The 20869-nt window shown below is 46.3% G+C and overlaps 1 protein-coding gene across 3 annotated transcripts in view; it reads right to left on the reverse strand.

Moving 5' to 3' along the window:
* Positions 1 to 7089: 7089 nt before the first annotated feature.
* The window catches only part of LOC127586292 (synaptosomal-associated protein 25-like), a 69225-nt gene continuing 55445 nt past the window's right edge, over positions 7090 to 20869 (reverse strand). For all 3 annotated transcript variants that reach the window (XM_052044107.1, XM_052044109.1, XM_052044108.1), the window contains exons 6-8: positions 16284 to 16418; positions 15128 to 15272; positions 7090 to 11889 (exon numbers count right to left, since the gene is read on the reverse strand). In XM_052044107.1, coding sequence (XP_051900067.1) covers positions 11821 to 11889; positions 15128 to 15272; positions 16284 to 16418 — 349 coding nt within the window. In that variant the 3' untranslated portion in view covers positions 7090 to 11820. The remainder of the gene's footprint in view (positions 11890 to 15127; positions 15273 to 16283; positions 16419 to 20869) is intronic.

The raw sequence follows: 20869 nt of genomic DNA on the forward strand, positions 1-20869 counted from the left end.
ACAAATCCCTTCCAAAAAATCTGAGATATGGAATAAAATATCGCTCTCATGGAATTTATGTGTCAATTTTTAGTTTATTTTCAGCTCGCATTTCTTGACGCATGTGCAAGGGAAGAGAAGAAGCATGGTGGGGGGAGGGGTTTGTAGGGAAAGGGGGTGGGGATTACCTAATTCAATGTTCATGCCGTTAGGCTGCGAGGTTCCAAGACGGAAAATGAGGGCCTGTTCCTCCAGTTTGCACTTGGAATTCTCTTCCCTTTCCTAGCCTCTCTCTCTTCTTTTTACCCCTTTGTTTTTCTCCTTTCTCTCCTTACCTTTGACCCATCCCCCGGTGGATCTGCTCTCCCCTCCTCCCCCGCACCTGCCCATCACTGTCTCTTACCCGCATCTACCTATCACCACATTGTGCCCACCCCACCTCCCCTTTTGTCCACCTATCACTGCTCTGCTTTTCCCTCCTATATACTGGGCTTCCCCTTTTCCTATCTTCAGTCCTGAAGAAGGGTCCTGACCTGAAACGTTGACCGCCTGCTTTTCTCCATGGATGCTGCCTGGCCTGCTGAGTTCCTCCAGCATCGTCGTGTTTTTCATCTAGGTTCCACCATCTGTAGTCCTTTGTTTCTCATCCACTGTAACATGGGCGATGCCTGTATTTATTGTGAGTATATTTTCAAATTAACTTCTAAACACATGCGTCTACTCTCTCGATTTCCCTAGAATACTACTAAAGGTTTTTGAAGTCTTTACCCACCTGTATTCTCCACTGTTCCCAGTTACAATGCAGTCACAGTTCTGAGAGATTGGCTGTGTAACAAACCCAAGGACTGATCTCTGAGACAGTCTGAGCCTGAGGTGATTTTGAGATGTGATCATCAAGCATGGGATGCACAGCGGCACAGTGGTTAGAACCGCTGCCTCACAGCTCCGGAGACCCAGGTTCAATCCTGACCTCCGATTCTGTCTGCGTGGAGTCCGCATGTTCTCCCTGTGACCACGTGGGTTTCCCCCGGGTGCTCTGATCTCCTCCCACATCCCACAGCTGTGTGGGTTGGTAGATGAATTGGCTGCAGTAAATTGTCCCTAGTGTGTAGGTGAGTGGTAGAATCTGGGGAGGAGAGTTGACGAGAATGTGGGGAGAATAAAATGGGGTGATGAAGGATTAGTGTAAACGGGCATTTGATGATCAGTGTTGACTTTGTGGCTCGAAGGGCCTGTTACTGTGCTATCCCAACTCTCTCTTACTCTGTGACTCTAACCCCCAGCTTCTGTGTTTCCAGTACTGTGTTAGCTCATGTGCTTCCTGACGGTGGGGCCCGACTGAGGTTCTCCCTGTGGGTTTCCTGCCACATCCCAAGGACATACTGATTGATAGGTTAATTTGCCATTGTAAATTACCCCTCATGTGTAGATGAGTGGTAGAATCTTGTGGGGGTTGATGGAAGTGTGGAGAGAATAAAAAGAGCTTAGTGTAGGATTAGTCTAAATAGGTGCTTGATGGTCATGACAGACATAGTGGGCTGAAGGGCCTGTTTCTGTGCTGTATCATTCTATGACATAACCCACAGCAGAGAGAAGGGTGGGTTCAAAATCAAGTTATCAAGTTTTCTCAAGTTATTTTCACTATATTAAGTGGATGGTCCCAGTGAAACCGTATCTTCTTAGCCCGAGATGTATCCCATCATCGTGGAACTGACATTGTCAGCTAATTTAACTAATTCTTCTTGACACCCGGGAGTTTGGGATGAGCTTCGTGCCAACACGTTTTCTCAGTTGCGCCAACTTTACTGTAATGTTGCTGTGGGCCTGGTCATAACTGGGTCAGATTGCAGAGGAATTCTGTTTTCCTCCATAAGGGACAGTATTGAGCAGTCGTGACCTTTAGGATAATCCGATACTTTCGTGGACTTTTCTGGGGAATAAATTTCCTTCTGTTAAAACAGTCAGTCGTTAGCGCGCGCACAGTTTAAAAAGAGAAAGGAAGTCTTTGGTGTTTCGATCAGGAGCGAGAGGCCAGCGAACAGAAGCAGCTGAGGAGTTCTGAAGAGATAAGTTTTTTTTCTGATGGTTCAGAGATAGCGGGGAGTAACTGTGCAGGCGCATGACATCAGTCATTAGCACGCGCACAGTTTAAAAAGAAGACCGCCATATCCAGCGGGCAGCATTGGAGCGGGCAGCAGAGTGAGTGGGAGCAGAGTGTTTTGGGCTTTGGCTCTACGGGCTTTGGCTTAAAGTGGCGAGGCAGGTGAGTAGCTGGTTAAGTAAAGGTAAGGTTTACCTGTTATCTGTTATAAATTTTTAAGTAGGAAAAAACTAGGTAGGGGGAAAAAAAGAATTAGTTTAGATGGAGGACATGGTGGTGTGCTGCCGCTGCTTGATGTGGGAGCTCGTGGACCTTGTTGTGGTCCACGGTGACCACGTCTGCAGTAAATGCTTGAGGCTGGAAAAACTTCGGCTCAAAATTGATGAGCTGGATTTGCAGCTTCAAACACTGCGGATCATCAGGGAAGGAGAGAGATGTAGGTACTGTACATCAGGAGACAGTCACCCCCCGTTAGAGCAGGTACTTCTGGGGTCCAGGAAGTAGATAGAAGGGTGACTGTCAGGGGAGAGAAAAGGCGAAAGAAAACGAACAGGCAGATAGAGCAGAGGACCCCAGAGGCTGTTCCCCTCAATAACAGGTTTTCCGCTTTAGAAGCTGTTGAGGGGGATAACCTGCAGGGCTCAAGCAGCAGTAGCCAGGTCTCTGGCGCTGGGACCGGTCCTGCTGCTCAGAAGGGAAGGGAGGAGAAGAGGAAGGCAGTAGTGGTAGGGGACTCGATAGGGAAACAAATAGGCGGTTCTATGGCAGTGAGCATGAATCCCAGATGGTATGTTGCCTCCCAGGTGCCAGGGTCCAGGATGTCTCTGATCGGGTCCACAGGATTCTTGAGCGGGAAGGAGAACAGCCAGAAGTCATGGTTCATGTTGGTACCAACGACATAGGTAGGAAGGGGGATGAGGTCCTGAAAAGTGAGTTTAGGGAGCTTGGCAGAAGGCTGAAGAACAGGACCTCAAGGGTAGCAATCTTGGGATTGCTGCCAGTGCCACGCGATAGTGAAGGTAGGAATATGAGGAGATGGCAAATAAATGTGTGGCTGAGAAGTTGGTGCAGGAGGGAAAGTTTTAGATTTTTGGATCATTGGGATCTCTTCTGGGGAAGGTGGGACCTGTACAGAGAGGACAAGTTACACCTGAACCCAAAGGGGGCCAATATCCTTGCAGCCAGGTTTGCTAGGGTGGTTCGAGTTTAAACTAGTTTGCGAGGGGGATGGGAACCAGCGGGGTAGGTCAGAGGAAGAAGGGGATGGGGAAAAGTCAGATCTAACAGGTAGAGAGGCTTTGAGGAAGGAGAAGCAGAATACAAGCTATAAAAGTAGAAAGGTGGATGGGCGAAAGTGCATTTACTTAAATGCAAGAAGCATCAGGAATAAGGGTGATGAACGATATTGTGGCTTTTACAGAGACATGGCTGACACCAGGGCAGGAATGGATATTGAATATTCCTGGTCTTCAGTGTTTTAAAAGGGATAGGGAGAGGGCGAGAAGAGGAGGAGGGGTGGCAATACTGCTTAGGGACTCTATTACAGCTGCAGAAAGGGTGGATAATGTAGAAGGATCCTCTCTAGAGTCAATATGGATGGAAGTTAGGAATAAGAAAGGAGCGGTTACTCTACTGGGAGTATTATATAGGCCCCCCGGTAGCAGCAGAGATACTGAAGAGCAGATTGGGAGGCAGATTTTGGAAAGATGCAAAAATAACGGGGTTATTATCGTGGGGGACTTCAACTTCCCAAATATTGATTGGCACTTGCTTAGTGCCAAAGGTTTAGATGGGGCGGAGTTTGTTAAGTGTGTCCAGAATGGATTCCTGTCACAGTATGTTGACAGGCCGACTAGAGGGAATGCCATATTAGATCTAGTTTTGGGTAATGAACCGGGTCAGGTGACAGATCTCTCAGTGGGTGAGCATTTGGGGGACAGTGACCACTGCTCCATAACCTTTAGCATTGTCATGGACAGGGATAGGAGCAAAGAGGACAGGAAGATATTTAATTGGGGAAAGGCGAATTATGAGGCTATAAGGCAAGAACTTGAGAATGTAAATTGGGGTGAGATTTTTGAAGGGAAATGTACTATGGAGATGTAGTCGATGTTCAGGGATCTCTTGCAGGATGTTAGGGATAAATTTGTCCCAGTGAGGCAGAGAAGGAATGGCAGGGTGAAGGAACCGTGGGTGACGAGAGAGGTGGAACAACTAGTTAGGAAGAAGAAGGCAGCATTCATATGGTATAAGCAGCAAGGATCAGATGGGGCTCGTGAGGAATATAGAATAGCAAGGAAGGAAATTAAAAGGGGCTGAGGAGAGCAAGAAGGGGACATGAAAAGGCTTTGGTGAGTAGGGTTAAGGAGAATCCCAAGGCTTTTTTCTCGTACATGAAGAGCAGAAGGATGGCGAGAGTAAAGGTAGGACCGATTAAAGACAAAGGTGGGAAGATGTGCCTGGAAGCTGTGGAAGTGGGTGAGGTTCTCAATGAATACTTCTCTTCAGTATTCACCGGGGAGAGGGGTCTTGATGATGCTGAGGACAGTGTTGGTAAGGTTAATGTTCTAGAGTATGTAGATATCAAGAGGGAGGATGTGTTGGAGCTGGTAGAAAATATTAGGACAGATAAGTCCCCGGGGCCTGATGGAATATTCCCCAGGCTGCTTCATGAGGTGAGGGAGGATATTGCTGAACCGTTGGCTAAGATCTTTGAGTCCTTGTTGTCCACAGGAATGGTACCGAGGATTGAAGGGTGGCGAATGTTGTCCCCTTATTCAAAAAAAGTAGTACGGATAGTCCAGGGAATTACAGACCAGTGAGCCTTATGTCTGTGGTGGGTAAGCTGTTAGAAAGGATTCTAAGAGATAGGATCTATGAGCATTTAGTGAATCATGGACTGATTCGGGACAGCCAGCATGGCTTTGTGAAGGGAAGATCTTGCCTCACAAGCCTGTTAGGGTTCTTTGAGGAAGTGACCAGGCAGATTGACGAGGGTAGTGCAGTAGATGTGGTCTACATGGATTTTAGTAAGGCATTTGACAAGGTTCCACATGGTAGGCTTCTTCAGAAGGTCAGAGGCCAAGGGATCCAGGGAGACTTGGCCGTGTGGATTCAGAATTGGCTTGCCTGTAGAAAACAGAGGGTTGTGGTGGAGGGAATGCATTCGGATTGGAGGGCTGCGACTAGTGGAGTCCAACAGGGATCGGTTCTGGGACTTTTACTTTTTGTGATATTTATTAATGACTTAGATGAGGGGGTGGAAGGGTGGGTTAGCAAGTTTGCAGATGACACAAAGATCGGTGGTGGTGTGGATAGTGTGGAGGGCTGTCGAAGCTTACAAAGGGTTATTGATAGGATGCAGAGCTGGGCTGACAAGTGGCAGATGGAGTTCAATCTGGAGAAGTGTGAGGTGGTACACTTTGGGAGGTCTAACTCCAAGGCAGAGTACAAGGTTAATGGCAGGATTCTGGGTGTGGAGGAGCAGAGGGATCTGGGGATTCATATGCATAGATCACTGAAAGTTGCCTCACAGGCGGATAGTTTAGTTAAGAAAGCTTATGGGATGTTAGCTTTCATAAGTCGTGGGATCGAGTTTAAGAGCCACGAGGTAATGCAGCTGTACAAAACTCTGGTTAGACCACACTTAGAGTACTGTGTCCAGTTCTGGTCGCCTCATTATAGGTAGGATGTGGAGGCGTTGGAGAGGGTGCAGAGGAGATTTACCAGGATGCTGCCTGGATTAGAGAGTATGGATTATGAGGAGAGACTAAAGGAGCTAGGGCTTTACTCAGTGGAGAAAAGGAGGATGAGGGGAGACATGATAGAGGTATACAAGATATTAAGAGGAATAGATAGAGTGGACAGCCAGTGCCTCTTTCCCAGGGCAACAATGCTCAATACAAGAGGGCATGGCTTTAAAGTAATGGGTGGGAAGTTCAAGGGAGATGTTAGAGGGAAGTTTTTCACTCAGAGAGTGGTTGGTGCATGGAATGCGCTGCCTGGGGTGGTGGTGGAGGCTGATAGATTGGTCAAGTTCAAGAGATTGTTAGATAAGTATATGGAGGAACTTAAAATAGACGGATATGTGGGAGGAAGGGGTTAGATAGTCTTAGGTGTGGTTTGAAGGTCAGCACAACATGGTGGGCCGAAGGGCCTGAATTGTGCTGTATTGTTCTATGGTTCTATAAATACAAATTCTCAAGCTGCCATATTGCTGGATTACTAATGCAGTCACATAATCATTACACTGGTGTACCGAACCTGATGTCAGGTGGCAGTATGGTTAAAGCATGTTGGCATTATTAACTAATCATTGGCTCCATTTCATGGGGAATGAGGCTGTCTAGACCTTCAAGTCAAGTGCCAGCTTGTGGGTAGGTCAGCAGAGAATCTAATCTTGGAGGAGGCTATGGAAGAGCATAAACTTTCAAACTCCTTCTTCCTTACATCTAATCACCAGATGGTAAAAGAGATCGGCCCGTCTAAGAAGTAGCACTTTTGACAGTGTAGTGGTCGGTGCTGCGATGGAGAGTTGGAGTTGACTATGAGCCCAGAGCTGTGAACTGGACAATCAAACCCACGACCTTCTCACTAGGTCCCTGAGTCTGGATGAAACCAATCATTCTTAAATCAATTATGTGGCTCAGGGAAATGATGAATGTGCAGAGTCATTGCATCCTTGACACCAGTCAACACAGCTCCCAGTCAGGGTTTGATTTCACGACGAAATTAGATTGAGTGCTCAAACCAGGACAACAAGCAAAGACGTTTACCTCAATTCTCAAGGGTTGTCCTCAGGTTTCTCGCAATTAAAGACTCAATTTGTCCTTTTCAAATGTTCTTTTGTTTGTTCATTATAGAAGACCAGAGGAAGGGGGAAAGTTTTTCTGGATGAAGTGGTTGAAGGTGGGAGGTCACCTAAGTCCATCTAGAGTTAGCATCGCTACGACAGAGATGAATATTTAAACTCTATCCCACTAAAATACCCAACCCATCAAACAACAGGATGCAGTACACTCTGGTTTATTTATGCTATTCAGATGATAAGATTTTACCACAATTGTAACAAAAATTACACAGAATTTCAGATTCCCAACACCAGCTTTTGGAAGGAGGAAAAGGGAGGATGACTTCACATCGTCGTCTTCAACAGCCGTCCACCTTAACACTGAGCTTTGTTCCCTTGACCGTGGCATCTTTACCATCAGCTAATGATTCCCATCCTTTGCACCTTTGCTGGACTTCACCCATCATGCATTGTTTTTGGCTCAGGGCCCAGAAAAGAGGTTAACTCAGGTAGTAACTACCATTGCCACAGCCAATCAGAAGGCACCTAAAAGTCTTTAGCAAAGCAGGAGGTAAAAGATTCCAGTTCAATCTAAGACTTGTGAATACAGGACACTCTGCCCCGAAACTGAAAAACATTCCAGAAGCATCCATGGTAGTTAGAGGGAGCCACAAGAGGAAGGATGTCAACAAACTAGGTTTAATTTTCTCCTTGTAAGGTTGCTGATCAAAGTTGTTGCATTTTCCTGATACAAAGTGTAAGGCATGCATCATCCCATATTTAATCGATGGCATTGTAACATCTTAAAAACAAATTCATACCAAAACATTCAAGTCAGGCTTAAGCAAGACATGATTGACATTTCATCTGTGCTTTTTACACTGTTGAAATGATTATGCTGGTTACTTAACCGACATATAATCAAGACAATTACTTCACACAATTTTATTATAAAATGTCAGGGAACTAAACTTAAAGAAGGAGTTTGACATAGTTATTAATTTTTTATGCCTATCGTTCTCGCTGGTCTTGCATTTCCAAAGTTATTGCAAAAATAAACCATGCCCTTTTTGCTCTGTTGCTGCAGTAACACCGAGGTGCCTGCTGATAGCAGTAGTTGTTGGAGATTCAACAGCCCAGAATCAGAGAAATACACAACTTTCCAAATAAAACATGAACCTGTTCTTTCTCATTTGAGGAGCAGGCAATATTACTGCCAACTTCTTGACTTCCTCTCTTTGTTTCAGGTATGCAGTCCTAAGTACAGTGACAATAGAAAGTCAATACTACCTACACCAGGCCTTTAATAAGACCATAAGACATAGGAGCAGAATTAGGCCATTCAGCCCATCGATTCTGTTCTGCCATTCAATCATGGGCTAATTTTTTCAACCGTATTCTCCCGTTTTCTCTCCATAACCCTTAACCCCCTTACCAATCAAGAACCTATCAATCTCTGCCTTAAATACGCCCAATGACTTGGCCTCCACAGCCCTCTGTGGCAACGAATTCCACAGATTCACCGCCCTCTGGATGAAGAACTTCCTCCTCATCTCAGTTTTAAAGGGACATCCCTTTATTCTGAGGTTGCGCCCTCAGATCCTAGACTCTCCTACTGATGGAAACATCCTCTCCACGTCCACTGTATCCAGGCCTTTCAGGATCCGGTAGGTTTCAATGAGACCCCCACCTCATCCTTCTGAACTCCATCGAGTCCAGGCCCAGAGACATCAACCGCTCCTCATACGTTAAGCCCCTCATTCCTGGGATCATTCTTGTGAACTTCCTCTGGACCATGCCCAGGGCCAGCACATCTTTCCTTAGATACAGGGCACAATATCGCTGTATCTTACTCCACTGAGCAACTCAGAGCTAAACTGAGTGGATCTTTTTCATTGCAATAAGCTAACATATGGAATAAAAGCTTTGATGGATGCAGTGTTTTACTACTTTTGTTTTCTGGTGTTGTCAGGAACAGGATCTGAATCAGGGTGTATTTCCCAGTGGGTTGAAGAGTCGGATCTTGGTGCATCTTGAGATGCAGGCGTGGATGCCAATTTCCAGCCGAGAATTAACCGTCTATCTGCTGGACTAAATAAGAGTCCACAAATCGCACTGTTAATCCGGGGGTTCACAGCACGACTGACCGAGCCAGTGAGTAAAACAACAGGCGAGGGAAAGATAATCAACTATCAACAAAAAATGGAGAAAGAATCATCTTTATAAGGCGGGATCCGAAGAGCAAACTCCCTCTAAGTTTAGGCTAGCTTTAAGGACCCAGTGTAACTCGGCATGGTTACAGGTCACGACTGAGTGAAGACAGGCGGTGAAGGAGGTGGTGAGGCTCTGGGTTTGCGAGCAGCAGAAGGGTGCAACAGTTACGGACACTGACATGCACCGTCTACAAACGCACGGTCTTAGTTGGCGGAGGAAGAGCAGATCTCCAAGCTGGGGTAGGGGGTTGGGAACGCAGGGAGCACGGACAGCCACAATGTCACTGACAGCAGTAAAGGGGGAAGGGGAAGTGGTAGGTGGGGGGGGGAACAAGTAAAGCCAGTTACACTTCCACACTGGTCGCATGCAGATGTTGGACCAGGCCAGCGAGTTGTGTGAGTGGGCTGGGGCTCAGGGGTCAGACCGTGATGAGTTTGCAGGGAAGACGTCCGTCACTGCAGAAACCATCAGATGACCACAGTGAACCCACAACTCAACAAGCACTTAAAGAGACAGCATCCCTCTCCCCATTGCATTACAGAAGAAAGGCTTACTTCCAGCTCCCAAAGGCAGGACAGGGACTGAAGGGGTTAATTGCTGTATAAGGCCTCTTGTGCCCGATTTATCTGTTGTTTCAATATTCTAAGAATAAGTTTGCTGCAATTAACTATTCTCAGAGAGAATCTAATATTGGGACTATTTCTTAAAGGGGCAGCATTGATATCTTCTGGACATGTTCCACCCCCATAGACGTGGCTCCCCCACTGCCTGGACCAGGAACACCACTAGAAGGGGAGGGGTGGGGAACTTAGGGAAGTGAATTTTCCCTAAGGGAGGCATCCAGGGTTGGCTCCTAAATCTTTGGGGTGCAAACAGCAAAAAAAACACATCGGACCAAGGGAGATGCCTACCAGGAGGTAGAGGGAAATCTGTCAGAGTATATCAGGCATCAGTGGAAGAAGGACCAGGGTAATAAAGGAATGTGCCTTGTTGAGAGGAGGGGTGTGGTGTGCGGAGGAAGTGGAAAACTACTGGGATGTAGCTCAGCACATCTGTCCGGACTTTCCAATTACCCTCTCACCCCCAAGTTTGCTGTAAATTTGGCCGGAATGTCTTAAGTTATGTTTCTATGCTTTAAAGGGTATAAGGTACAAAAAGAAGCCTTTGGTTTCACCTCTGACTTGCTCTACACAATGATGCAGAAACCCCAACCCCATCAAAGGGCAAACACTTGGGGAAAAAGCTGTCTCCTTTATAGCAAGTTCTGCAGCTGAATCCTGATAAACACTCACCCTGATCCACACTTTGGAATCCCCTGGATTGAACTGTCCCAATTCCCATCCCCTTGCAATAAACAAGGAACTGTGATTACAACACAGTATTTATTGGCATAAGTCACAAAGATTTAACGGGCAGAGTACACAAGGCAAACTGTTCTGAAATGGCAGTGGAAAAGAAATCTTGGGCACCCATCAAACCCAGGTGTCAAGGATCAACACAAGAGGCACTGGAAGGGCTCAGTGAGTCGGGCAGCATCTATGGAGGGAAATGGACAGTCAATGTTTTGGGTCGAGACCCTTCACCTGGACTGGAAGGGGGAGATAGCCAGTAGAAAAAGGTGAAGGGAAGGGGTGGAGCAAGAACTGGCAGGTGATAGGTGGATCCAGGTGATGTTGTGACCGATGTCAGAAGCTGTGATAGGTAGAGGTGACAAAGGGCTAAAGATGATGGAATCCGATAGGAGAGGACGGTGGGGCATGGAACAAAGGGAGGGAGGTGGGGAGGGGAGCTGGAGGGAGGAGTGTGTAGGTGATGGGCAGGTGGAGGATTGGAAAGACAGAGGGTGATCGGGGCCAAATGGATCAGGAGGGGAGAGAAAAAGAAAAAAAATGGGGAAAGGGACGGATAGGGAGCGGTTGCCAGAAGTTCGAGAATTCGCTGTTCATGGCGCCAGGTTGAAGACTGCCCAGGTGGAATATGAGGTGCTGTTCCTCTTATTCTCGTTTGGCCGTGACCTGGCAGTGGAGGAGGCAGTGGACAGACGTGTCGGTGTGGGAATGGGAAGTGGAATTGAAATGGCTGGCCACTCGTGCCTCCAGACATCTAGCACGGACTCGGTGGGTGGAATGGCCTCCTTGTGTGCTGTAACAATTTTATCATTGTGATTTTTTTTTTACTGGGATAAATCCCAGCAAATTGAGCTGGAGGTTCCCAGTTAACAGATCTGTGACTATAGGAAAGATATAGCTCATCCCCTGCCAGCTGGAGTATCTGCCTGTGACTTTTTTGGTTAATAGACTACGAGCGGCCAAGTCTGAGGTTAAAGCCCTCTGGTTAGAGAGGGACGCTGGACCTGGCTTGTGTTTATCGAGGTTCAACTGCACACACAGAGAGCTCACTTTCCATTTGGCTATGCACACATTTTAATCACAATATTACACAGAAAGACTCAAACAGAAAAACCATTGACAAGTACAAAGATTAAAAAACTAAATACACAATTTACTCTTTCAACAGGCCATAATACAAATCCACACTTAAAAAAATACACTTTCCACAACTGGAACATTTGGCTACACTGAGAAATTATAAAATAAATTATAATGTACAGAGATATTGAACCTTGCGGTTTCCTATCACAGCACAGGGACTTGCCCCTCCTGGACCTTGTAGATGCTGCAATGGATGATGGATGAATCTGGCAGTATGGCAGGATGGGTGAAGCTTGTGTTTCCCTTCAGCCGCTCTCTAGCATCTTGTTGGCATGCTTGTTGGCTTCATCGATACGGGCTTTGTTCATGTCACCCTGCAGAGAGCAACGCAGAGAGTTTAGTGCATATCGTGTGTATGTACCCAATCCTTTCTCTGCTCTTTACAGTTCTGCAATTAAATTGGTAAATTGGTTTATTATTGTCACATGTACCGAGGTACAGTGAAAAACTTGTCTTGCATACCGTTTGTACAGATCAATTGGATTAAGGTAGCACAAGGTTAAACGATAACAAAGTGCACAATGAAGTCTTACAGTTACAGAGAAAGTGCAGTGCAGGTAGACAATAAGGTGCAAGGTCATAACGAGGTAGATTCTGAGGTCAAGAGTCCATCTTATCATACTAGGGAACCGTTCAATAGTCTTCAACAGTGGGATACAAGCTGTCCTTGAGCCTGGTGGTACGTGCTTTCAGGCTTTTGTATCTTCTGCCCGATGGGAGGGGGGAGAAGAGAGAAAGTCCACGGTGGGTGGGGTGGGGGGGTAAATCCATCCAGTCACGGGGAGGATGTGCAAGCTCCACACAGATAGCATCTGAGGTCAGGATTGGGCCCAGGTCGCTGGGGCTGTGAGGCAGCAACTCTACCGGATGGACACTGTGCTGTCTGAAAACCGAGTTCAATAGATTTCTGGATATTAAGGGAGTAAATCGATATGGAGATGGTGCAGGAAAATCACACTGAGGTACATCTTCAGCTACAATCTTGATGAAAAGCAGAGCAAGTTCAATGTGCCAAATTTGCTCCTAGTTTTTATGTTCTCCCAGGATAAAGTCATAGAGACATACAGCATGGAAACAGGCCCTTCAGCCCATCGAGTCCACACATACCATCAAGCACCCAATTTTACACTGATCCCAACCCAACCAATTTATTCTTCCAACATCCCCCCCAGATTCTACCACTCATCTACACACCATGGGCAGTTTACAGTGGCAAATTATCCTACCGACAGCACATCTTTGGGATGTGGGAGAAAACTGGAGCACCCACAGGAAACCCACACGGTCACAGGGAGAACGTGCAAACTCTACACAGACAGCGCTGGAGGTCAGGATTGAACCTGGCAGCAGCTCTACTACCTGCGCCACTGTGCCACCGTACGGGATGTGGGAAGTGGTCTTTATTTTCCAGGGTTTTGTCATAGATACTAATTGCCAGGGGGCAGTGTTGTGCTGTGGGGCTGATTAAAACAGGACCTTTATTTTCCAGATACTGAGGGTAAGTGCCTACTCCCATAGGCCTTACAGTGAACCAAATAATGGTGATTTAGAACATGTAAGTGTTGTCTGCATATTGCACTTAAGTTGGAGTGACCTTAGTTCTGGAGTGGAGGCAACACAGGTTGAAAAGCTTAATGCTTTTTGCAGGTAATGAGCTTGGATTAAATAGGTTGCTTGAACACATGAAAGGACTTCTCATATGCTAAAAGATGAACTCTTGATCTCCTAATCTACCTCGTTGTGACCCCTGCACTTTGTTTGTCTACCTGCACTGCACTTTCTCTGTAACTATAATACAATATTCTGCATTCTGTTTTCCCTTATACTACCTCAATGTACTTATGTATGCAATGATCTGTCTGATGGCACACCAACAAAAGCTTTTCATTGTATCTCGGTACATGTGACAATAATAAACCAATACCAGTTGACCTCAGTTACAATTACTGCCGTGCCAACCGTATAAAATTCTTGTGGTCCTGCTAAAGTTCTCGAGCAGTCCACTGAAACCACCTTCAGAAAGTTAGCCTATTGTCTGTCCGCTCATTGTGAAGCCAGGCCCGAACTTGACCTCAATTCCATTTAAGTGTTTGCTCCAAATACTTCAATAAGCCTTTGTTCCAAATACTTCAATGACCCAATGAATCCAAAATCTATCCAGTTCAATCTTACATCTATATTCTTTGGAGTTTAGAAGAATGTGGGGAGATCTGATTGAAATATATAAGATCTTTAGAGAGCATGAGATGATAGATGTCGAGATGTGGGAGATTCTCAGTCAAGGGACATAGTTACAGGATTGGGGTACAGTGAATTAAAACTGAGGTGTGTGGGAACTTATTCTTGCAGAGGGAGGTGAATCTCTGGAGTTCTCTACCCCAGAAGGGTGTACAGGATTGAGTGTTGGAGGCACTTAAAGAGAAGGTAGATAAACTTTTTTTCAAAGTTCAAGGAATTGAGAGCTATAGGGAAGTGGTACAGAAGAGGAAATGAGACCCGGGTCAGATCAGTCATGATCATATTGGGGCAGGTTTGAGGGGCAGAGTGGCCTACTCCTGCTCCTCATGTTCCTAATCTTGAAGATTTCAATGACCTTAAACAGGCTTTTGCATTAGAGCACTGTTTTAAAAAATAGTACTCTTTGATTCCTCTTGTAAATAGCCCGGCTCTACAACTGGTTTTCCCTCAAAGTGGTGAAAAATACAGCTGACAAGATATTGGGATCTAACAGTAGAATTCTTCTAATGGATCAGCTATTGCTTGTGTGCTTATCTGCTTCAAAGAACACATCATCCAACTAGTCCAAGGGCAGCAGCAAGGGAGTACTGTTCAAGGAAGGGTAAAGTTTTCCCAAGACCCTGATCAATGTGAACTCTTGATCTCCCAATCCACCTTATCGTGGCCCTTGCACCTCATTTGTCTGCCTGCACTGCACTTTCTCTGCAGCTGCTGCACTATATTCTGCATTCTGTTTTCTTTTTACTGCCTCAGTTGTACTTACCTATGGCACGATCTGCCTGGATGCTATGCAAGCAAAGTTTATCACTGTATCGGTACATTGGTCAATTGGTTTATTATTGTCACATGTACCGAGGTATAGTGAAAAATCCATACAGATCATTTCATTGCAACAGTGCATTGGGACAGGACAAGGGAAAAGCAATAACAGAATGCAGAATAAAATGTTACAGTTACAGAGAATGTGCAGTGCAGGCAGACAATAAGGTTAAAGGCCATAACGAGGTAGGTTGTGACGTCAAGAGTTTCTCGGCACACGTGACAATAAGCCAATAGCAATACTATTTATCAATCAACCAGCCTTAAAGAAGTTATTTATCTCCCTGCTGCTGTAATTTTGAAACAGCCACACCCCTCACACATCCCAACCACCGCTACTCTCAATTAAAAAACAGAAAATACAGGAAATGCTCAGCCAGTGGGGTTCAGCAAAGCGATCGCCCAGTCTGTGCTTGGTTTCTCCAGTACAGAGGAGGGCACATTGTGAACACTGACTGCGGTACACTAGGTTGGAAGAAGTGAATCTCCCCTCACCTTGGTGACAATCCTGTCAATCTGGGCGTTCTGGGAGCTGATCTCGTTGCCCATGTCAAGTGCCATATGTCGGAGGTTGCCGATGATGCTGCCCACCTGATCCAGGTTTTCTTCCATCTCATTCTCCCGAGCGTCATCTGTGACCCTGAGGTCAGAAAAATTACATAGGCTAATCTGAAACTGGGTCCTTACCAAGAAATGCCTTTACCCAAATTACACCCAACTCAAGGCAAGATTGGAAATCCTAACAGTGTTAAACTGGGCGAAGAGTTCAGGAGACTGACTGCTCCCGGATTTTCATTGAGGTCACTTAATTCAAAAGAAAAAAAATCTCCATTAGAAATTTAAAACCAGATAAGTAACATTTTCACTGAAGTGGTCAAATCTAAGATGAGCATTTCATACATAAAACATTAATCCAAAGTAACAGTGAGCTGTAATAGGAGAGTTAAGAGAGGTGACTGGAACTGGGACAGTTGTATATGGAGACGATAAATTGGGGTGGAGGGTAGTTTAGGGAGACATTTTCAGAAACTAGATCTGTGTCTGGGACAGAGGCAGCTGAGCCGTTGTATCTGATTGGCTCTATTCACCACACTTCTGATTCCGCTCTCCCTGATTGGCTGTGAGCTGAAATCTCAAATAGCCTCTTACACTGTTGCAAATGAAGTTCCACATCAGTGATGTTCTTCATTCCACTCGAGCTATGGTTCCAACACCTCCAAACTTCCACACTTTGGTTTTATCCAACCTTTCAAACCTGCTGCCATTTTATAACTGAGCCCCATTTTTCCATATCTCCCATTTTCTTCATCAGTTGCAAATTATGTTTCTTTACCGAGGTAAGCCTTCTGTCCTTGGTAACATCTTAATTCCCTAAAACTCCAGGACAATTCTGAAGTGCTGGCAACCTTTATGCAGCTTTTGCACCCTGCCACAGTCCAGGCTTATTCCCGGTGGGATCCTTCCTCACAGCAGGCAGAATGATGACTGATCCCAGGAGTCTGGATTTGGGGGGCTTTGCCTCTATAATGCCCAGTTTCTCCCCTATCCCTTCTTCACTGAACATCTCCTCAGAGGGTTACTAAGCCTGTATAATACGTGAACTTCTCCACCAGTAACCTCCAACCTCAGCTCTCCTTCCAGACTATTTTACCTCCGGATATATCCACCGCTCATGGCCATCTGCTCCCGGTCGTCCATCACTCGAGCTGGCTGGCTGGCCACCACACCATCCTGGTTATTTCCCCACACCTTCTTGTAGGCTCCTCCAGCCTCGAAGTTCTTTAACCTTTAAGAAGGAAAAACAATGTTCAAAGAGCTGTTTGTCACAAGCCGGCACTGTTTGAAGCCAGCACACTGCGCTTCTATTCTAGACACAGATTAGTTGCCAACACAAGACATCAGATACAGACACAGTGATTAGCTGCTCTCTGTGCAATACCTTTCCACTATCACATCCGAGACATCTCGCTCGTTCTCACATTATGCCTGATGGTGCTGTGACTATAAAATGGAATTTTTTTCAAGGTAGTACAGCAGCAGACATGACTGGCTAATTCATAAGTATTAATCACTGGCATCATATTTTGTTCTTCATTCGTAAAGATCTCTCCAAAATGAAGAGGTTTGCATTTGCATACACTCTCTCACAAACTCAGGTTATCCACAGTTCTTTTCAGTAATGAAATGCAGCAGTCAAATTTGTGCTACAGACACTGAATAAAGGCCAGATAATAAGTGATACTGGTTGTTTAACTGTTGGCCAGGACTCTAGGAAAACTTCTCAGTGTTTTCCTACACAATGAATGGGATTTTTCACTTGAGAGGGCTGCCAGTTGAGATGGTCCCTCAGTACTGCTCTGGGAGCATCATCCTAGATTTTACGTTCGAGGTTCCAGTAGAGTCTGAACCCTCATCGAGCCACAACTGAACCCTTTGTCTGAGCTTTCCAGTGGTTCCAACTGGTACAAGACAGAAGGTTTCAGGTTTATTCCTTGGGTGGTATTCATTGGCTATTCTGGTGGTGTGACGGGGACTGCAGCCGACAGACTAGCGAGTGGAGGATCGATCACCATTCCTACTAGGTGGGGTGTGTTGGAACGTCGGGATGGCCTCTGCATGTGCTCACCCATGGTTATGTTGCAGAAGGTGCAGGGAACCTCGGAACCCTACCCAGCAGGGGTAAACAATAGGAGAGCAGCAGAGGAAGGGGGTGGTACCTCCTATTGCCCCTTCCAAGCAGAGTGGAGGTCATCGATCTGTGACCAGCTGGGCCTCTGACCTGTCTTTGTTAATGGGCATTTGTTAAGTCCAACCTCCTTATTCCTAATAAACCAGATGCCCTTGAGCGAAGCAACACGCAAAACGCTGGAGGAACTCAGCAGGTCAGGCAGCATCTATGGAGGGAAATGGACAGTCAACGTTTCGGGTCGAAGCCTTTCATCTGGACTGGGTCAGATCCGAAACGTTGACTGCCCCTTTCCCTCCATAGATGCTGCCCGACCCGCTGAGTTCCTCCAGCATCTTGTGTGTTGCTCCAGATTCCAGCATCTGCAGTCCCTTATGTCTGCTCTTGAGTGAATATGGGTTTAATTAGCAGTACAGGATGTCATCAGCTGTGTTAAGTACAGGTTCTTCCCAGGTTACGTCAAGGTTCCGTTCCTCTGAACTGTCCGTGACCAGAACAGTTCACAAGTCGGAAATACGGCAGGGATCTGAGTTCCCACACCGCAGAAGATGTCTGCAGCCCTGAAGCATCAGGTAAATCCATTCTGCTGGTCTCCCCAATGCTTGTTTGTATGTACAGACTGAACATAAGTTGGTGTTTCATCAGCTGGGGAGGACCTGCACGTGAAGATAATATCGAGACAATCTGAGCGGCTCAGTAATCTATCTGAGATGCATTTGAGGGGCTCTGGTGATACATTCGAGATGTTGCATCAGGATCAAGACACCCTGTGGGCAGCACAGTGGCACAGCTGGTAGCGCTATGTCCCAACTCCAGTGACCCAGGTTCAATTCTGACCTCAGGCGCTGTCTGTGTGGAGTCTGCATGTTCTCCCTGTTTCCCCCGGGTGCTCCAGTTTCCTCCCACATCTCAATATTGTGCAGATTGGTTGGTTAACTGGCCACTGTAAGTTGCCCTAGTGTGTGGATGAGTGGTAGAATCTTGGAGCAGTTGATGGGAATTTGGGGAAAATTAAGTAGGATTGTATAACAATGAGTGGCTGATGGTCGGCACGGACTCAGTGGGCCGAAGGGCCTGTTTCTGTGCGGTATGATCCTTGGGCTCTGTGGCACATTAGTGGGTGTGTCCATAGAACCTCAGAACACTACAGCACAGAAAACAGGCCATGCGGCCCCTCCAGTCTGTGCTGAAACTTTATTCCACTAGTCCCATTGACCTGCACTCAGTCCATAACCCTCCAGACCTCTCCCGTCCATGAATCTATCCAATTTATTCTTAAAACTTAAGAGTGAGCCTGCATTTACCACGTCAGATGGCAGCATGTTCCACACTCCCGCCACTCTCCGAGTGAAGTTCCCCCTAATGTTCCCCCAAACCTTTCCCCTTTTACCCTAAAGCCATGTCCTCTCGTACTTATCTCTCCTAATCTAGGTGGAAAGAGCCTACTCGCATTTACTCCGTCTATACCCCACATAATTTTGTATCAAATCTCCCCTCATTCTCTCAATGCTCCAAGGAATAAAGTCCTAACCTGTTCAATCTTTCCCTGTAACTCAACTCCTGAAGACCCGGCAACATTCTAGTAAATCTTCTCTGTACTCTTTCAATCTTACTGATATCTTTCCTGTAGGTAGGTGACCAGAACTGCACACAATACTCCAAATTTGGCCTCACCAATGTCTTATACAACCTCACCATTCACCTCACCGTTCACAAGTTCCCAATATTGTAGAGCTTATTGTCCTCCTCCACCCCAAGGCTTGACATCACCCCACTGCTTCTCTCTCCAATGTACCGAAGAGGTGTGTCCCACACCAGGCTAGAGTGGATGATGGTGGGAACACCTGACCCTGTTCCTTGTCTCACAGGTATTTCGGTTTGCCACCTCTCAAAGATGGACCCAAAAATTAACGATGGTCACCCAGGAGGAAAAAAGTCACCGGGTGTTAGAAAAACCTATTTCATTTTATTTCTTTAAGACACTTGTTACTTAAAGGGACATTCTGGTGACTTTAGGTGATGACATGTGCGTGCTACAAGAGTCAGCATCTCAAAGATACCACAACAAAGGCATTCCCCTGCCCTCAGGAGGACAGAGTTGAGTGTGCTTCTCTGAAACATGGTATCCACCATGAGGAAATTCTTCACTTAACCCACAAGCTGCACAAGAGGTAGCGGAAACTTCCGACTGAGGGAAAGGTCCGGGTTATTACTGGGCATCCTTCTGAAGGCAGTTAATGGCTGCCTGCCCTTGAGGGGGGTTTGCAGCATCACTGGCTCTTGAGGAGAGCCAGAGACGCTGCAAATCCCAGTGCCCAAGATGTCACTACAGTTTTGACCACTTTGCACTGAAATGGACACTTTTTTTCTTCTAATTGTGTTCTTTCTTGTAAAAATTGTATCTAATTCATGTTTAATTTATGTTTTTCTTGTGACTGTTGTGTATCTGATGCTGTGTGCCTGTGATGCTGCTGCAAGTAAGTTTTACATTGCACCTGTGCACTAATGTACTTGTGCGTATGGCAATGAGCTCGACTTTGACTCACTTGTCACTGAGGTCAAAGTAAACGTTGGCAAGGACAAAGAGTGGATGAGCGGTGAACAGCAAATAGGAAGGACATGGAGATCTGCTGTGGCCACTTGGAATGATCCTGTGGTCAAGAAACTGGGAGTCAGTGTGACCCGGGGCCCCCATGTGGAGGGGAATCCAGGCATGAGATGGCAGTGGAAGGTCTCCCAGCAGAACGTCCCATTCCCCAGCGATGACAGGCTTGGAAAACCTGAGCCTGAGAATGTGGTATTCATCAGAAAGCCTAGGGAGAATCTGGCATCTCGGAAAACTCTTGAGGGAGTAGCGTCTTCACTGATGGACAGGTCTTTGAATCCTAGCCCGGGGTCCCCAACACATCTTGGTGACCAGATGTGCCCATAATAATACCTCCAGTAACTGAGTGCCTCCAGCAATAATATTTCAGCAGCTCACTGCTGGAGGCTACGCCCAGTTTAGACATACACTGGACTTTGAAAAATGCTTCAGCAGTCAGTTCTGAAGCTGCCCAGAGAGATCTCTTGATCAGCAGAGTGTCTCTTTAAGAAAAGCAGCGAATCAGTGTGATGTGTTCCTAATTGCACCAAGACTGTTCTACGATGGATGTAGTGTGCAGATTCTGCCCCAATTTTTCTTGGTGATGGCTGCTGCATTCAATGCACAGCCGATGTTGGAAAAACACTACTCTGAATAGTGCTTGGGAGTGCCCAGTCCAATTTCATATCTGACATAATTTCATCCAGAAAAGATTCCCATATGATCTACGCTGGGTAAAATTTACAGTGGACTGTGTAGCATTCCAATTACACTTCCACTGGATGGGCTCAGTGGTGGACTCAGCCAGTTCCATCATGGGTACATCTCTCCCCACCATCGGGGACATCTACAAGGGGCGATGTCTCAGGAAGGCAACGTCCATCATCAGGGACCCCCCACCATCCGGGCCATGCCCTCTTCTCGGTGCTGCCGTCAGGCAGGAGGCACTGGAGCCCGAAGACCCACA

The sequence above is a fragment of the Pristis pectinata genome, chromosome 35, assembly GCF_009764475.1.
Source record: "Pristis pectinata isolate sPriPec2 chromosome 35, sPriPec2.1.pri, whole genome shotgun sequence".
Taxonomy (NCBI): domain Eukaryota; kingdom Metazoa; phylum Chordata; class Chondrichthyes; order Rhinopristiformes; family Pristidae; genus Pristis; species Pristis pectinata.